The sequence below is a fragment of the Pieris napi genome, chromosome W (genome assembly GCF_905475465.1).
Source record: "Pieris napi chromosome W, ilPieNapi1.2, whole genome shotgun sequence".
Lineage (NCBI taxonomy): Eukaryota > Metazoa > Arthropoda > Insecta > Lepidoptera > Pieridae > Pieris > Pieris napi.
In genome coordinates this window covers 2226425-2246727 of record NC_062258.1, presented here as the reverse complement: position 1 = coordinate 2246727, position 20303 = coordinate 2226425, and the positions used below count along the sequence as shown (strand labels likewise).

Sequence of the window (20303 nt, the reverse complement as noted above, 5' to 3'; positions counted from 1 at the left end):
ATAATTAACTAAATAATGTACAAAATTTAATTTTTTCAAAAACTACCTTATGGATTTTGATAAAAATTACACCACAAGATAGCGTATTTTATTAGAAACGTTTTGATGTATTATGTTTAATGTTTTGATCATAATTAACTAAATAATGTACAAAAATTAATTTTCTCAAAAACTACCTTATGGATTTTGATAAAAATTACACCACAAGATAGCGTATTTTATTAGAAACGTTTTGATGTATTATGTTTAATGTTTTGATCATAATTGACTAAATAATGTACAAAAAATAATTTTTTCAAAAACTACCTTATGGATTTTGATAAAAATTACACCACAAGATAGCGTATTTTATTAGAAACGTTTTGATGTATTATGTTTCATGTTTTGATCATGATTGACTAAATAATGTACAAAAATTAATTTTCTCAAAAACTACCTTATGGATTTTGATAAAAATTGCACCACAAGATAGCGTATTTTATTAGAAACGTTTTGATGTATTATTTTATTGGAAACGTTTTGATGTATTATGTTTCATGTTTTGATCATAATTAACTAAATAATGTACAAAAATTAATTTTCTCAAAAACTACCTTATGGATTTTGATAAAAATTACACCACAAGATAGCGTATTTTATTGGAAACGTTTTGATGTATTATGTTTCATGTTTTGATCATAATTAACTAAAAAATGTACAAAAATTAATTTTCTCAAAAACTACCTTATGGATTTTGATAAAAATTACACCACAAGATAGCGTATTTTATTAGAAACGTTTTGATGTATTATGTTTAATGTTTTAATCATAATTGACTAAATAATGTACAAAAAATAATTTTCTCAAAAACTACCTTATGGATTTTGATAAAAATTACACCACAAGATAGCGTATTTTATTAGAAACGTTTTGATGTATTATGTTTAATGTTTTGATCATAATTAACTAAATAATGTACAAAAATTAATTTTCTCAAAAACTACCTTATGGATTTTGATAAAAATTACTTCACAAGATAGCGCATATTATAAGAAACGTTTTGATGTATTATTTTATTGGAAACGTTTTGATGTATTATGTTTCATGTTTTGATCATAATTGACTAAATAATGTACAAAAATTAATTTTCTCAAAAACTACCTTATGGATTTTGATAAAAATTACACCACAAGATAGCGCATATTATAAGAAATGTTTTGATGTATTATTTTATTGGAAACGTTTTGATGTATTATGTTTCATGTTTTGATCATAATTGACTAAATAATGTACAAAAATTAATTTTCTCAAAAACTACCTTATGGATTTTGATAAAAATTACACCACAAGATAGCGTATTTTATTAGAAACGTTTTGATGTATTATGTTTAATGTTTTGATCATAATTAACTAAAAAATGTACAAAAATTAATTTTCTCAAAAACTACCTTATGGATTTTGATAAAAATTACACCACAAGATAGCGTATTTTATTAGAAACGTTTTGATGTATTACGTTTAATGTTTTAATCATAATTGACTAAATAATGTACAAAAAATAATTTTCTCAAAAACTACCTTATGGATTTTGATAAAAATTACACCACAAGATAGCGTATTTTATTAGAAACGTTTTGATGTATTATGTTTAATGTTTTGATCATAATTAACTAAAAAATGTACAAAAATTAATTTTCTCAAAAACTACCTTATGGATTTTGATAAAAATTACACCACAAGATAGCGTATTTTATTAGAAACGTTTTGATGTATTACGTTTAATGTTTTAATCATAATTGACTAAATAATGTACAAAAAATAATTTTCTCAAAAACTACCTTATGGATTTTGATAAAAATTACACCACAAGATAGCGTATTTTATTAGAAACGTTTTGATGTATTATGTTTAATGTGTTGATCATAATTAACTAAATAATGTACAAAAATTAATTTTCTCAAAAACTACCTTATGGATTTTGATAAAAATTACACCACAAGATAGCGCATATTATAAGAAACGTTTTGATGTATTATTTTATTGGAAACGTTTTGATGTATTATGTTTAATGTTTTGATCATAATTAACTAAATAATGTACAAAAATTAATTTTTTCAAAAACTACCTTATGGATTTTGATAAAAATTACACCACAAGATAGCGTATTTTATTAGAAACGTTTTGATGTATTATGTTTAATGTTTTGATCATAATTAACTAAATAATGTACAAAAATTAATTTTCTCAAAAACTACCTTATGGATTTTGATAAAAATTACACCACAAGATAGCGTATTTTATTAGAAACGTTTTGATGTATTATGTTTAATGTTTTGATCATAATTGACTAAATAATGTACAAAAAATAATTTTTTCAAAAACTACCTTATGGATTTTGATAAAAATTACACCACAAGATAGCGTATTTTATTAGAAACGTTTTGATGTATTATGTTTCATGTTTTGATCATGATTGACTAAATAATGTACAAAAATTAATTTTCTCAAAAACTACCTTATGGATTTTGATAAAAATTGCACCACAAGATAGCGTATTTTATTAGAAACGTTTTGATGTATTATTTTATTGGAAACGTTTTGATGTATTATGTTTCATGTTTTGATCATAATTAACTAAATAATGTACAAAAATTAATTTTCTCAAAAACTACCTTATGGATTTTGATAAAAATTACACCACAAGATAGCGTATTTTATTGGAAACGTTTTGATGTATTATGTTTCATGTTTTGATCATAATTAACTAAAAAATGTACAAAAATTAATTTTCTCAAAAACTACCTTATGGATTTTGATAAAAATTACACCACAAGATAGCGTATTTTATTAGAAACGTTTTGATGTATTACGTTTAATGTTTTAATCATAATTGACTAAATAATGTACAAAAAATAATTTTCTCAAAAACTACCTTATGGATTTTGATAAAAATTACACCACAAGATAGCGTATTTTATTAGAAACGTTTTGATGTATTATGTTTAATGTTTTGATCATAATTAACTAAATAATGTACAAAAATTAATTTTCTCAAAAACTACCTTATGGATTTTGATAAAAATTACTTCACAAGATAGCGCATATTATAAGAAACGTTTTGATGTATTATTTTATTGGAAACGTTTTGATGTATTATGTTTCATGTTTTGATCATAATTGACTAAATAATGTACAAAAATTAATTTTCTCAAAAACTACCTTATGGATTTTGATAAAAATTACACCACAAGATAGCGCATATTATAAGAAATGTTTTGATGTATTATTTTATTGGAAACGTTTTGATGTATTATGTTTCATGTTTTGATCATAATTGACTAAATAATGTACAAAAATTAATTTTCTCAAAAACTACCTTATGGATTTTGATAAAAATTACACCACAAGATAGCGTATTTTATTAGAAACGTTTTGATGTATTATGTTTAATGTTTTGATCATAATTAACTAAAAAATGTACAAAAATTAATTTTCTCAAAAACTACCTTATGGATTTTGATAAAAATTACACCACAAGATAGCGTATTTTATTAGAAACGTTTTGATGTATTACGTTTAATGTTTTAATCATAATTGACTAAATAATGTACAAAAAATAATTTTCTCAAAAACTACCTTATGGATTTTGATAAAAATTACACCACAAGATAGCGTATTTTATTAGAAACGTTTTGATGTATTATGTTTAATGTTTTGATCATAATTAACTAAATAATGTACAAAAATTAATTTTCTCAAAAACTACCTTATGGATTTTGATAAAAATTACACCACAAGATAGCGCATATTATAAGAAACGTTTTGATGTATTATTTTATTGGAAACGTTTTGATGTATTATGTTTCATGTTTTGATCATAATTAACTAAATAATGTACAAAAATTAATTTTTTCAAAAACTACCTTATGGATTTTGATAAAAATTACACCACAAGATAGCGTATTTTATTAGAAACGTTTTGATGTATTATGTTTAATGTTTTGATCATAATTAACTAAATAATGTACAAAAATTAATTTTCTCAAAAACTACCTTATGGATTTTGATAAAAATTACACCACAAGATAGCGTATTTTATTAGAAACGTTTTGATGTATTATGTTTAATGTTTTGATCATAATTGACTAAATAATGTACAAAAAATAATTTTTTCAAAAACTACCTTATGGATTTTGATAAAAATTACACCACAAGATAGCGTATTTTATTAGAAACGTTTTGATGTATTATGTTTCATGTTTTGATCATGATTGACTAAATAATGTACAAAAATTAATTTTCTCAAAAACTACCTTATGGATTTTGATAAAAATTGCACCACAAGATAGCGTATTTTATTAGAAACGTTTTGATGTATTATTTTATTGGAAACGTTTTGATGTATTATGTTTCATGTTTTGATCATAATTAACTAAATAATGTACAAAAATTAATTTTCTCAAAAACTACCTTATGGATTTTGATAAAAATTACACCACAAGATAGCGTATTTTATTGGAAACGTTTTGATGTATTATGTTTCATGTTTTGATCATAATTAACTAAATAATGTACAAAAATTAATTTTTTCAAAAACTACCTTATGGATTTTGATAAAAATTACACCACAAGATAGCGTATTTTATTAGAAACGTTTTGATGTATTATGTTTAATGTTTTGATCATAATTGACTAAATAATGTACAAAAAATAATTTTTTCAAAAACTACCTTATGGATTTTGATAAAAATTACACCACAAGATAGCGTATTTTATTAGAAACGTTTTGATGTATTATGTTTCATGTTTTGATCATAATTAACTAAATAATGTACAAAAATTAATTTTCTCAAAAACTACCTTATGGATTTTGATAAAAATTACTTCACAAGATAGCGCATATTATAAGAAACGTTTTGATGTATTATTTTATTGGAAACGTTTTGATGTATTATGTTTCATGTTTTGATCATAATTGACTAAATAATGTACAAAAATTAATTTTCTCAAAAACTACCTTATGGATTTTGATAAAAATTACACCACAAGATAGCGCATATTATAAGAAATGTTTTGATGTATTATTTTATTGGAAACGTTTTGATGTATTATGTTTCATGTTTTGATCATAATTAACTAAAAAATGTACAAAAATTAATTTTTTCAAAAACTACCTTATGGATTTTGATAAAAATTACACCACAAGATAGCGTATTTTATTAGAAACGTTTTGATGTATTACGTTTAATGTTTTAATCATAATTGACTAAATAATGTACAAAAAATAATTTTCTCAAAAACTACCTTATGGATTTTGATAAAAATTACACCACAAGATAGCGTATTTTATTAGAAACGTTTTGATGTATTATGTTTAATGTGTTGATCATAATTAACTAAATAATGTACAAAAATTAATTTTCTCAAAAACTACCTTATGGATTTTGATAAAAATTACACCACAAGATAGCGTATTTTATTAGAAACGTTTTGATGTATTACGTTTAATGTTTTAATCATAATTGACTAAATAATGTACAAAAAATAATTTTCTCAAAAACTACCTTATGGATTTTGATAAAAATTACACCACAAGATAGCGTATTTTATTAGAAACGTTTTGATGTATTATGTTTAATGTTTTGATCATAATTAACTAAATAATGTACAAAAATTAATTTTCTCAAAAACTACCTTATGGATTTTGATAAAAATTACACCACAAGATAGCGCATATTATAAGAAACGTTTTGATGTATTATTTTATTGGAAACGTTTTGATGTATTATGTTTCATGTTTTGATCATAATTAACTAAATAATGTACAAAAATTAATTTTTTCAAAAACTACCTTATGGATTTTGATAAAAATTACACCACAAGATAGCGTATTTTATTAGAAACGTTTTGATGTATTACGTTTAATGTTTTAATCATAATTGACTAAATAATGTACAAAAAATAATTTTCTCAAAAACTACCTTATGGATTTTGATAAAAATTACACCACAAGATAGCGTATTTTATTAGAAACGTTTTGATGTATTATGTTTAATGTTTTGATCATAATTAACTAAATAATGTACAAAAATTAATTTTCTCAAAAACTACCTTATGGATTTTGATAAAAATTACTTCACAAGATAGCGCATATTATAAGAAACGTTTTGATGTATTATTTTATTGGAAACGTTTTGATGTATTATGTTTCATGTTTTGATCATAATTGACTAAATAATGTACAAAAATTAATTTTCTCAAAAACTACCTTATGGATTTTGATAAAAATTACACCACAAGATAGCGCATATTATAAGAAATGTTTTGATGTATTATTTTATTGGAAACGTTTTGATGTATTATGTTTCATGTTTTGATCATAATTGACTAAATAATGTACAAAAATTAATTTTTTCAAAAACTACCTTATGGATTTTGATAAAAATTACACCACAAGATAGCGTATTTTATTAGAAACGTTTTGATGTATTATGTTTAATGTTTTGATCATAATTAACTAAAAAATGTACAAAAATTAATTTTCTCAAAAACTACCTTATGGATTTTGATAAAAATTACACCACAAGATAGCGTATTTTATTAGAAACGTTTTGATGTATTACGTTTAATGTTTTAATCATAATTGACTAAATAATGTACAAAAAATAATTTTCTCAAAAACTACCTTATGGATTTTGATAAAAATTACACCACAAGATAGCGTATTTTATTAGAAACGTTTTGATGTATTATGTTTAATGTTTTGATCATAATTAACTAAATAATGTACAAAAATTAATTTTCTCAAAAACTACCTTATGGATTTTGATAAAAATTACACCACAAGATAGCGCATATTATAAGAAACGTTTTGATGTATTATTTTATTGGAAACGTTTTGATGTATTATGTTTAATGTTTTGATCATAATTAACTAAATAATGTACAAAAATTAATTTTCTCAAAAACTACCTTATGGATTTTGATAAAAATTACACCACAAGATAGCGCATATTATAAGAAACGTTTTGATGTATTATTTTATTGGAAACGTTTTGATGTATTATGTTTCATGTTTTGATCATAATTAACTAAATAATGTACAAAAATTAATTTTTTCAAAAACTACCTTATGGATTTTGATAAAAATTACACCACAAGATAGCGTATTTTATTAGAAACGTTTTGATGTATTATGTTTAATGTTTTGATCATAATTAACTAAATAATGTACAAAAATTAATTTTCTCAAAAACTACCTTATGGATTTTGATAAAAATTACACCACAAGATAGCGTATTTTATTAGAAACGTTTTGATGTATTATGTTTAATGTTTTGATCATAATTGACTAAATAATGTACAAAAAATAATTTTTTCAAAAACTACCTTATGGATTTTGATAAAAATTACACCACAAGATAGCGTATTTTATTAGAAACGTTTTGATGTATTATGTTTCATGTTTTGATCATGATTGACTAAATAATGTACAAAAATTAATTTTCTCAAAAACTACCTTATGGATTTTGATAAAAATTGCACCACAAGATAGCGTATTTTATTAGAAACGTTTTGATGTATTATTTTATTGGAAACGTTTTGATGTATTATGTTTCATGTTTTGATCATAATTAACTAAATAATGTACAAAAATTAATTTTCTCAAAAACTACCTTATGGATTTTGATAAAAATTACACCACAAGATAGCGTATTTTATTGGAAACGTTTTGATGTATTATGTTTCATGTTTTGATCATAATTAACTAAATAATGTACAAAAATTAATTTTTTCAAAAACTACCTTATGGATTTTGATAAAAATTACACCACAAGATAGCGTATTTTATTAGAAACGTTTTGATGTATTATGTTTAATGTTTTGATCATAATTGACTAAATAATGTACAAAAAATAATTTTTTCAAAAACTACCTTATGGATTTTGATAAAAATTACACCACAAGATAGCGTATTTTATTAGAAACGTTTTGATGTATTATGTTTCATGTTTTGATCATAATTAACTAAATAATGTACAAAAATTAATTTTCTCAAAAACTACCTTATGGATTTTGATAAAAATTACTTCACAAGATAGCGCATATTATAAGAAACGTTTTGATGTATTATTTTATTGGAAACGTTTTGATGTATTATGTTTCATGTTTTGATCATAATTGACTAAATAATGTACAAAAATTAATTTTCTCAAAAACTACCTTATGGATTTTGATAAAAATTACACCACAAGATAGCGCATATTATAAGAAATGTTTTGATGTATTATTTTATTGGAAACGTTTTGATGTATTATGTTTCATGTTTTGATCATAATTGACTAAATAATGTACAAAAATTAATTTTCTCAAAAACTACCTTATGGATTTTGATAAAAATTACACCACAAGATAGCGTATTTTATTAGAAACGTTTTGATGTATTATGTTTAATGTTTTGATCATAATTAACTAAAAAATGTACAAAAATTAATTTTCTCAAAAACTACCTTATGGATTTTGATAAAAATTACACCACAAGATAGCGTATTTTATTAGAAACGTTTTGATGTATTACGTTTAATGTTTTAATCATAATTGACTAAATAATGTACAAAAAATAATTTTCTCAAAAACTACCTTATGGATTTTGATAAAAATTACACCACAAGATAGCGTATTTTATTAGAAACGTTTTGATGTATTATGTTTAATGTTTTGATCATAATTAACTAAATAATGTACAAAAATTAATTTTCTCAAAAACTACCTTATGGATTTTGATAAAAATTACACCACAAGATAGCGCATATTATAAGAAACGTTTTGATGTATTATTTTATTGGAAACGTTTTGATGTATTATGTTTCATGTTTTGATCATAATTAACTAAATAATGTACAAAAATTAATTTTTTCAAAAACTACCTTATGGATTTTGATAAAAATTACACCACAAGATAGCGTATTTTATTAGAAACGTTTTGATGTATTATGTTTAATGTTTTGATCATAATTAACTAAATAATGTACAAAAATTAATTTTCTCAAAAACTACCTTATGGATTTTGATAAAAATTACACCACAAGATAGCGTATTTTATTAGAAACGTTTTGATGTATTATGTTTAATGTTTTGATCATAATTGACTAAATAATGTACAAAAAATAATTTTTTCAAAAACTACCTTATGGATTTTGATAAAAATTACACCACAAGATAGCGTATTTTATTAGAAACGTTTTGATGTATTATGTTTCATGTTTTGATCATGATTGACTAAATAATGTACAAAAATTAATTTTCTCAAAAACTACCTTATGGATTTTGATAAAAATTGCACCACAAGATAGCGTATTTTATTAGAAACGTTTTGATGTATTATTTTATTGGAAACGTTTTGATGTATTATGTTTCATGTTTTGATCATAATTAACTAAATAATGTACAAAAATTAATTTTCTCAAAAACTACCTTATGGATTTTGATAAAAATTACACCACAAGATAGCGTATTTTATTGGAAACGTTTTGATGTATTATGTTTCATGTTTTGATCATAATTAACTAAAAAATGTACAAAAATTAATTTTCTCAAAAACTACCTTATGGATTTTGATAAAAATTACACCACAAGATAGCGTATTTTATTAGAAACGTTTTGATGTATTACGTTTAATGTTTTAATCATAATTGACTAAATAATGTACAAAAAATAATTTTCTCAAAAACTACCTTATGGATTTTGATAAAAATTACACCACAAGATAGCGTATTTTATTAGAAACGTTTTGATGTATTATGTTTAATGTGTTGATCATAATTAACTAAATAATGTACAAAAATTAATTTTCTCAAAAACTACCTTATGGATTTTGATAAAAATTACACCACAAGATAGCGCATATTATAAGAAACGTTTTGATGTATTATTTTATTGGAAACGTTTTGATGTATTATGTTTCATGTTTTGATCATAATTAACTAAATAATGTACAAAAATTAATTTTTTCAAAAACTACCTTATGGATTTTGATAAAAATTACACCACAAGATAGCGTATTTTATTAGAAACGTTTTGATGTATTATGTTTAATGTTTTGATCATAATTAACTAAATAATGTACAAAAATTAATTTTCTCAAAAACTACCTTATGGATTTTGATAAAAATTACACCACAAGATAGCGTATTTTATTAGAAACGTTTTGATGTATTATGTTTAATGTTTTGATCATAATTGACTAAATAATGTACAAAAAATAATTTTTTCAAAAACTACCTTATGGATTTTGATAAAAATTACACCACAAGATAGCGTATTTTATTAGAAACGTTTTGATGTATTATGTTTCATGTTTTGATCATGATTGACTAAATAATGTACAAAAATTAATTTTCTCAAAAACTACCTTATGGATTTTGATAAAAATTGCACCACAAGATAGCGTATTTTATTAGAAACGTTTTGATGTATTATTTTATTGGAAACGTTTTGATGTATTATGTTTCATGTTTTGATCATAATTAACTAAATAATGTACAAAAATTAATTTTCTCAAAAACTACCTTATGGATTTTGATAAAAATTACACCACAAGATAGCGTATTTTATTGGAAACGTTTTGATGTATTATGTTTCATGTTTTGATCATAATTAACTAAAAAATGTACAAAAATTAATTTTCTCAAAAACTACCTTATGGATTTTGATAAAAATTACACCACAAGATAGCGTATTTTATTAGAAACGTTTTGATGTATTACGTTTAATGTTTTAATCATAATTGACTAAATAATGTACAAAAAATAATTTTCTCAAAAACTACCTTATGGATTTTGATAAAAATTACACCACAAGATAGCGTATTTTATTAGAAACGTTTTGATGTATTATGTTTAATGTTTTGATCATAATTAACTAAATAATGTACAAAAATTAATTTTCTCAAAAACTACCTTATGGATTTTGATAAAAATTACTTCACAAGATAGCGCATATTATAAGAAACGTTTTGATGTATTATTTTATTGGAAACGTTTTGATGTATTATGTTTCATGTTTTGATCATAATTGACTAAATAATGTACAAAAATTAATTTTCTCAAAAACTACCTTATGGATTTTGATAAAAATTACACCACAAGATAGCGCATATTATAAGAAATGTTTTGATGTATTATTTTATTGGAAACGTTTTGATGTATTATGTTTCATGTTTTGATCATAATTGACTAAATAATGTACAAAAATTAATTTTCTCAAAAACTACCTTATGGATTTTGATAAAAATTACACCACAAGATAGCGTATTTTATTAGAAACGTTTTGATGTATTATGTTTAATGTTTTGATCATAATTAACTAAAAAATGTACAAAAATTAATTTTCTCAAAAACTACCTTATGGATTTTGATAAAAATTACACCACAAGATAGCGTATTTTATTAGAAACGTTTTGATGTATTACGTTTAATGTTTTAATCATAATTGACTAAATAATGTACAAAAAATAATTTTCTCAAAAACTACCTTATGGATTTTGATAAAAATTACACCACAAGATAGCGTATTTTATTAGAAACGTTTTGATGTATTATGTTTAATGTTTTGATCATAATTAACTAAATAATGTACAAAAATTAATTTTCTCAAAAACTACCTTATGGATTTTGATAAAAATTACACCACAAGATAGCGCATATTATAAGAAACGTTTTGATGTATTATTTTATTGGAAACGTTTTGATGTATTATGTTTAATGTTTTGATCATAATTAACTAAATAATGTACAAAAATTAATTTTCTCAAAAACTACCTTATGGATTTTGATAAAAATTACACCACAAGATAGCGCATATTATAAGAAACGTTTTGATGTATTATTTTATTGGAAACGTTTTGATGTATTATGTTTAATGTTTTGATCATAATTAACTAAATAATGTACAAAAATTAATTTTCTCAAAAACTACCTTATGGATTTTGATAAAAATTACACCACAAGATAGCGCATATTATAAGAAACGTTTTGATGTATTATTTTATTGGAAACGTTTTGATGTATTATGTTTCATGTTTTGATCATAATTAACTAAATAATGTACAAAAATTAATTTTTTCAAAAACTACCTTATGGATTTTGATAAAAATTACACCACAAGATAGCGTATTTTATTAGAAACGTTTTGATGTATTATGTTTAATGTTTTGATCATAATTAACTAAATAATGTACAAAAATTAATTTTCTCAAAAACTACCTTATGGATTTTGATAAAAATTACACCACAAGATAGCGTATTTTATTAGAAACGTTTTGATGTATTATGTTTAATGTTTTGATCATAATTGACTAAATAATGTACAAAAAATAATTTTTTCAAAAACTACCTTATGGATTTTGATAAAAATTACACCACAAGATAGCGTATTTTATTAGAAACGTTTTGATGTATTATGTTTCATGTTTTGATCATGATTGACTAAATAATGTACAAAAATTAATTTTCTCAAAAACTACCTTATGGATTTTGATAAAAATTGCACCACAAGATAGCGTATTTTATTAGAAACGTTTTGATGTATTATTTTATTGGAAACGTTTTGATGTATTATGTTTCATGTTTTGATCATAATTAACTAAATAATGTACAAAAATTAATTTTCTCAAAAACTACCTTATGGATTTTGATAAAAATTACACCACAAGATAGCGTATTTTATTGGAAACGTTTTGATGTATTATGTTTCATGTTTTGATCATAATTAACTAAATAATGTACAAAAATTAATTTTTTCAAAAACTACCTTATGGATTTTGATAAAAATTACACCACAAGATAGCGTATTTTATTAGAAACGTTTTGATGTATTATGTTTAATGTTTTGATCATAATTGACTAAATAATGTACAAAAAATAATTTTTTCAAAAACTACCTTATGGATTTTGATAAAAATTACACCACAAGATAGCGTATTTTATTAGAAACGTTTTGATGTATTATGTTTCATGTTTTGATCATGATTGACTAAATAATGTACAAAAATTAATTTTCTCAAAAACTACCTTATGGATTTTGATAAAAATTGCACCACAAGATAGCGTATTTTATTAGAAACGTTTTGATGTATTATTTTATTGGAAACGTTTTGATGTATTATGTTTCATGTTTTGATCATAATTAACTAAATAATGTACAAAAATTAATTTTCTCAAAAACTACCTTATGGATTTTGATAAAAATTACACCACAAGATAGCGTATTTTATTGGAAACGTTTTGATGTATTATGTTTCATGTTTTGATCATAATTAACTAAAAAATGTACAAAAATTAATTTTCTCAAAAACTACCTTATGGATTTTGATAAAAATTACACCACAAGATAGCGTATTTTATTAGAAACGTTTTGATGTATTACGTTTAATGTTTTAATCATAATTGACTAAATAATGTACAAAAAATAATTTTCTCAAAAACTACCTTATGGATTTTGATAAAAATTACACCACAAGATAGCGTATTTTATTAGAAACGTTTTGATGTATTATGTTTAATGTTTTGATCATAATTAACTAAATAATGTACAAAAATTAATTTTCTCAAAAACTACCTTATGGATTTTGATAAAAATTACACCACAAGATAGCGCATATTATAAGAAACGTTTTGATGTATTATTTTATTGGAAACGTTTTGATGTATTATGTTTCATGTTTTGATCATAATTAACTAAATAATGTACAAAAATTAATTTTTTCAAAAACTACCTTATGGATTTTGATAAAAATTACACCACAAGATAGCGTATTTTATTAGAAACGTTTTGATGTATTATGTTTAATGTTTTGATCATAATTAACTAAATAATGTACAAAAATTAATTTTCTCAAAAACTACCTTATGGATTTTGATAAAAATTACACCACAAGATAGCGTATTTTATTAGAAACGTTTTGATGTATTATGTTTAATGTTTTGATCATAATTGACTAAATAATGTACAAAAAATAATTTTTTCAAAAACTACCTTATGGATTTTGATAAAAATTACACCACAAGATAGCGTATTTTATTAGAAACGTTTTGATGTATTATGTTTCATGTTTTGATCATGATTGACTAAATAATGTACAAAAATTAATTTTCTCAAAAACTACCTTATGGATTTTGATAAAAATTGCACCACAAGATAGCGTATTTTATTAGAAACGTTTTGATGTATTATTTTATTGGAAACGTTTTGATGTATTATGTTTCATGTTTTGATCATAATTAACTAAATAATGTACAAAAATTAATTTTCTCAAAAACTACCTTATGGATTTTGATAAAAATTGCACCACAAGATAGCGTATTTTATTAGAAACGTTTTGATGTATTATTTTATTGGAAACGTTTTGATGTATTATGTTTCATGTTTTGATCATAATTAACTAAATAATGTACAAAAATTAATTTTCTCAAAAACTACCTTATGAATTTTGATAAAAATTACACCACAAGATAGCGTATTTTATTGGAAACGTTTTGATGTATTATGTTTCATGTTTTGATCATAATTGACTAAATAATGTACAAAAATTAATTTTCTCAAAAACTACCTTATGGATTTTGATAAAAATTACACCACAAGATAGCGCATATTATAAGAAACGTTTTGATGTATTATTTTATTGGAAACGTTTTGATGTATTATGTTTCATGTTTTGATCATAATTGACTAAATAATGTACAAAAATTAATTTTCTCAAAAACTACCTTATGGATTTTGATAAAAATTACACCACAAGATAGCGTATTTTATTAGAAACGTTTTGATGTATTATGTTTAATGTTTTGATCATAATTGACTAAATAATGTACAAAAAATAATTTTCTCAAAAACTACCTTATGGATTTTGATAAAAATTACACCACAAGATAGCGTATTTTATTAGAAACGTTTTGATGTATTATGTTTAATGTTTTGATCATAATTAACTAAATAATGTACAAAAATTATTTTCTCAAAAACTACCTTATGGATTTTGATAAAAATTACACCACAAGATAGCGCATATTATAAGAAACGTTTTGATGTATTATTTTATTGGAAACGTTTTGATGTATTATGTTTCATGTTTTGATCATAATTGACTAAATAATGTACAAAAATTAATTATATATTAATTATATAAAATATACATATATTAGAAATGTATTAAACTATAATTTTGCTTGAACATACGAAAAAAACCGTAGAGCAAGTGGACTGTGAAATGTGTGTAAAAATTCATATCTATTAAATATCTGTAGAATAAAATATGTAGTGTATGTATTAGATCCCTAAGCCCTACAGATGTAAATACCCAATACCTAAACCACCAAGAGACAGGAAACAGATGGGAGCCTTATAGGTAGGATGAAAGTTTCAAGGTGGAGGGGTTATCTGAAAGCTTCCGATAATTAGGGTTTGAAGGTTGCCACTTTGAGAGGAAGCGAGAAATTAATAACACAGAGCAATAAAATCCGATTTATTGTTTTAAAACATCTTAAATACCCCTTACACCTATTCACACACATTATTCTCGTGGGCTGATGGAGTATCGGAGTATTCTAAAATTTAGAATAACCACGTGAAATACATTATTCAAAAAGAAATGTATAAATAATTTCACTACTCTAAGATGCGGCCCTTGTCCGGGAGAAGGCGTCCTCCAACGTTTTCTACACAATTTTTTTCTTCCTCTAACTTGTAAATAATCATTATTAAAAAGTATACGTCAGTGACACATAACGGTCACAGATTAGTGGAATCGAGCAAATTAATTACTGTCTTCTAGTTTAATTTCTTCGGAGACTGTTTTTGATCGAAATATATTTGTGTAATTTAGGAATTAACACTGGAGCGAAGCCATCTTGTGTTCCGCGTTAATTTACATTTAAATAAATGAATTTTTCTTTTATCTCTTTCTGTCTAGATATCTGTGTGCCCTTTTTTGGCAAAGGCTCCCCAAATCCGGCCATTCCTGTACTGAGCCACTCTCTGCCATGTTCCTGCTGTTTCCTTGATCTATCCAGTTTCTTAATTGTCTTTTGTTTTGTTTATTGGACACCAGTTTAGTACTTGCTCCAATTTTCTGTTCCTCTTGCCACGTGCCCCGCCCATTACCCGATTATTTCATTTCTTTTCGGTTTTTTAAAGCTTGTAAAAGCCAGTTTAAAAACGAATTTAGCGTTAAACGCTTTAAACTTCTAATCTAAATAACGCATCTGCGTAAATGATATTAAACGAAACGTCATTTGAAACATATTTAGAAAATTTTATATTTCCGTTACATATGACCATACTTACCATACAATGTCAAAACAAACTCACCCATCCGTGCGCTGAGCTTTAGATAACTAACGTCCATCACACATGTTAAGGTTTGCCAGGAGGCCCACCTGATGTTAAATACCGCCCATAACACTCACATTGCCAGAAAGTAAGTGCGTTGCCGGCCTTTGAAGAATTGGTACGTTTTTGAAGGACCCTTAGTCGAATTGGTTCGGAAATAATTTAATGAGCTGGTTCCACATAGTGACGGACAAACACCTGCGGCTGATAATAATCCACCTTGACACCTGTTCCACAACACAACGCTTTTTAAGGCAATTTCTGCCACACCACATCTTTGTGGAACCAGCTGCCTGTAGGGGTATTACCGAACTGACTTAGGAGAGCGTATCATTCCCTGAAAGGTGGGAAACACACCCCTGGGGTTGAAGCTGTCCATGGGCGGCTGTTATCGCTTCATTCAAAGTGCGTTTCGCTTCCGGTTTCGGCCTGCTTTTTGCCTCCTGACCCATGAAAAAGATTATGCATTTATAAGCTCAGAGACCTCATCATACTGAATATGAAGAGGCAACTATTTAGGGGTTAATCCAGCTCGCTGGCGCATCCACACCCGCACAACCAAACATTGAAGACGCACACAAGAGAAATATGTAAAGAACTATATATTTTTATTTGCAGGTTGGTCGAGGGATTCATAAGAAAATAGCGGACGGTGCCCTCACAAGAGAGGAGATTTTTGTCACTACGAAGGTATGTTATAACTATTGTAGCTGTTAAGAGGCTGGAGGTTTGATCTCTCCTGCCTCATTCCAACACCGTACGAGTCGTGTTAATTCATCAGCATCACCTTGATGGTTGGATCTCTTCAACAGTCCGCACTCTCTCTTGCGAACTGGTGAACTGAGGAATCGACTCCCGGTGTTTCCCTGGAAGGCCACACCGCACCTACTAATGGGTGTCCATGGGCTGCAATGACTGCCAACGTTTGCCACACCACCTCTCTCTCTCTCTCTAAACACTCAGTCTTATTATAATGCATATTTTATTATAATAGTAATTATTTATAATAATAATAAATGATTCTAGATACTTTTACACTTAAACACACTTCTATCATCTCATTCTTTTTAAATACCAGTGTGCCATTTGGGCTGCTCCAAATCCCTCATTTGCCTGCACTGTGCCACTCTCCTTCTATTTCCTTGATATATCCACCTTCTGAATTCTCTTCGTGCCTTGGGCATAACCAATTCCAGAAGTGTCTGATTGTCATTGTAACATGTGTGATGTGAGAGAGAGAGAAAATAAAATAAATAAAAATAGTTTTTATTGAGTTTAGTAGATGAAAATAACTCACCTAATAGTAAAATCGACATAAAAATCGAATAAAATAACTTTTGGAGGTCACATTCGCATAAGGCCGGAGTACTTTTGGGGACCTTGGCTTGGGTTAGATAAGGGTAAAAAACAATAACTTGTAACATTTAAGTTCCTATAATAACTAATAATAAGTAATCAAGAGACATGGACAAAATATGTATTTAAGAGAAGGCAAAACGAAGTGGGCACGCCAAGTAAAAAGATGGGCAGATGGACTGCCGGAGAGATGGAACAGGCTAGCTCATAGAGCAGAATGGATTAAAATATCCTATATATAGGCCTATCAGAAGACCTGACCAGTTTGCTAAAAAACAAAATTGTTTTCCTACCAATTAATTGGTTTATTCGCAATGACCTCCATGGGGACCTTAATGACGTCTCCAAAATAATTAAAATGATTGCTGGAGCCGTCGAACTATCTCCTATCAAGTGAATGTCGAGGCTATTGAACTTGACACCAAGGGCCTAGTTAGGCGATTAAAAAGACAAAACCATTCCAATAAGCGTTAGTGCTCGTTGGTCTCAAGTGATAAGTGGTATGTATAAAGGAAACCAGAGAGAATTTATTTAAAAAAATATTTCAGCTCTGGAACGACCAGCATGCAAAGGAAAAAGTGGTGCCAGCTTTGAAGCACTCGCTTGAACAGCTCAATATGAGCTATGTGGACCTGTATCTCATACATTTCCCGGTTGGAACTATTGTAAGTATCACCTTTGACTAAAATAAATTACTTTTAAAAATAATACTTTCTCTCTCTTCAGTCGGTAGCTCATGTCTGATCATCGTGGTCAGCAAGGAAACATCTAGACTATTTGTTTCCACCGGTTTCTGTCCAGCGCCTCTCATATCAGTGTATAGTTTTTAGGACGATATGTCTTTCTTCATCGGTCCATCTGGTTGGTGAACGGCTGCGTGATCTTTTGCCTTCTGTGTCACCAACCACCATTGGTTTCTCCAAGTTCTTTACACCTCTGCGTCGTCTTTGTGTGGTCGAAAAATTTATTATAACGACTCCAAGTCTTCGTCAACCGCTCTCTTCACCGTATTCTGGGTATCTACGGCTCGAGTAGATCTCTAACGAGGCTATACACGCCGAAGAGATTCCAATTATACCCCCAATCAGGCGCTTGATTGGAACCCACAAGGAAAGCGGAAGCGTAGCCGTCCCAAGAAAGACTGGCGTCGTACAGTTGCAGATGAGGCAAAGAAAGCCAGAAAGACTTAGAGCCAGGTGAGATATGAGGCATAAGCCTGAACACAATTGAGACTCACTGTGGACCTTCTCTGCCCCATCACAGGGGTTATAGGACATTAAGTCATGTATTTATTATATATCTTTCGACATTATCGAATTGCTAAGCCAATACTGTTACGATAATGTCTGTATTTTTGTAAATAAACAAATGTTATTGTACTCTAGTATTCGTTATCCAAGTCCTGTTGTTACAGAGCAAATTTACACCAGATTTAACGGACTACCTGGAGACGTGGTATGGAATGATTGAAGCCCAGAAACAGGGTCTCACGAGGTCTATCGGAGTCTCCAATTTCAACCAAGATATGATCGAGAGACTCGTCAGAGAGACTGGTGTTGTTCCGGCAGTCTTACAAGTCGAGGTATATATAAAGGAGTTCCTTTTTTTTAAATTTAACAGGAGGCTCGACTGATGTTAAGTGAAACCGCCGCTTTTTGTACATTTTGCGTACAAAAATCTATCTATTTCTTTCGGCTTTCTGTGCCTACTAACCTTAATTCAGGAATTCGATTCAGGAATATACTCATATCATCATATATCATGGATTCATACTAGCTATTAACCTTCACAGATACATCTAAACCTTCAACAACCATCACTTCTGGAGTTCTGTCGACAGCGTGGTATAGCTGTTATGGGTTATACGCCATTCGGGCCCCTATTCCCCGGTAAAGCCAGCCCAGGTGCCCCTCCGCCGCGCGTCGACGATACTGCCCTGGTTGAAATGGCTCGGAAGTATAAGAAAACTGTACCCCAAGTTGTATTAAGATATCTGGTGAGTGGAACACGGTGTTTTGCTGCATTCTTTGATAATTTATATTTCATAGAAAAGTAGGTGATCAGCCTTCTGTGCCTGACACATGTCTAAGGCGTGCCTTACGGTGTTTTCCTTCATACGAGCGAGTGTTAAATGCACACAAAGGAAGTCCATGGTCAGCCAGTTCTACGACCTCAAGGATGCGTGAGTGATGAGTTTAGTCTGTGATAAGCTAAAATACTCTGGCTATATAGAAGAGAAAACCTAGTATTTATAATGTATAAATCGCTTTTTCAGTATGAACTGGGTGTGGTACCAATACCGAAGTCAGTGAAACGTTCCCGCATACAACAGAACATCGAGATATTCGACTTCGCAATAGAGGAGGCGGATAAGCGACTCCTGCGCAGCTACGACGCGAACTATCGCCTAACATCTATGCCGTTTTGGAAGAACCATCCTTACTACCCATTTCACTCCTAAAATGCGTTTTTAATTAAATAAAGCGTTTACAAAACAATTTATTCTCTGTTTTTAAAGCTTGCGACCACGCAATTTCTATCCCTCTTCTTCCGCTCTTCACAAACACCTTGTTCCGCAGATC

The 20303-nt window shown here is 26.8% G+C and overlaps 1 protein-coding gene across 1 annotated transcript in view; it reads left to right on the top strand.

Annotated features, from left to right (window-relative positions):
- LOC125062028 (aldo-keto reductase AKR2E4-like) overlaps window positions 1-20219 on the top strand; it is a 243300-nt gene extending 223081 nt beyond the window's left edge. The window contains exons 4-8 of the mRNA XM_047667644.1: window positions 16984-17055; window positions 18270-18386; window positions 19136-19303; window positions 19514-19717; window positions 19997-20219. Of these exons, the coding sequence (XP_047523600.1) occupies window positions 16984-17055; window positions 18270-18386; window positions 19136-19303; window positions 19514-19717; window positions 19997-20182 (747 nt within the window). The 3' untranslated portion in view covers window positions 20183-20219. The remainder of the gene's footprint in view (window positions 1-16983; window positions 17056-18269; window positions 18387-19135; window positions 19304-19513; window positions 19718-19996) is intronic.
- The last annotated feature ends 84 nt before the right edge of the window (window positions 20220-20303 follow it).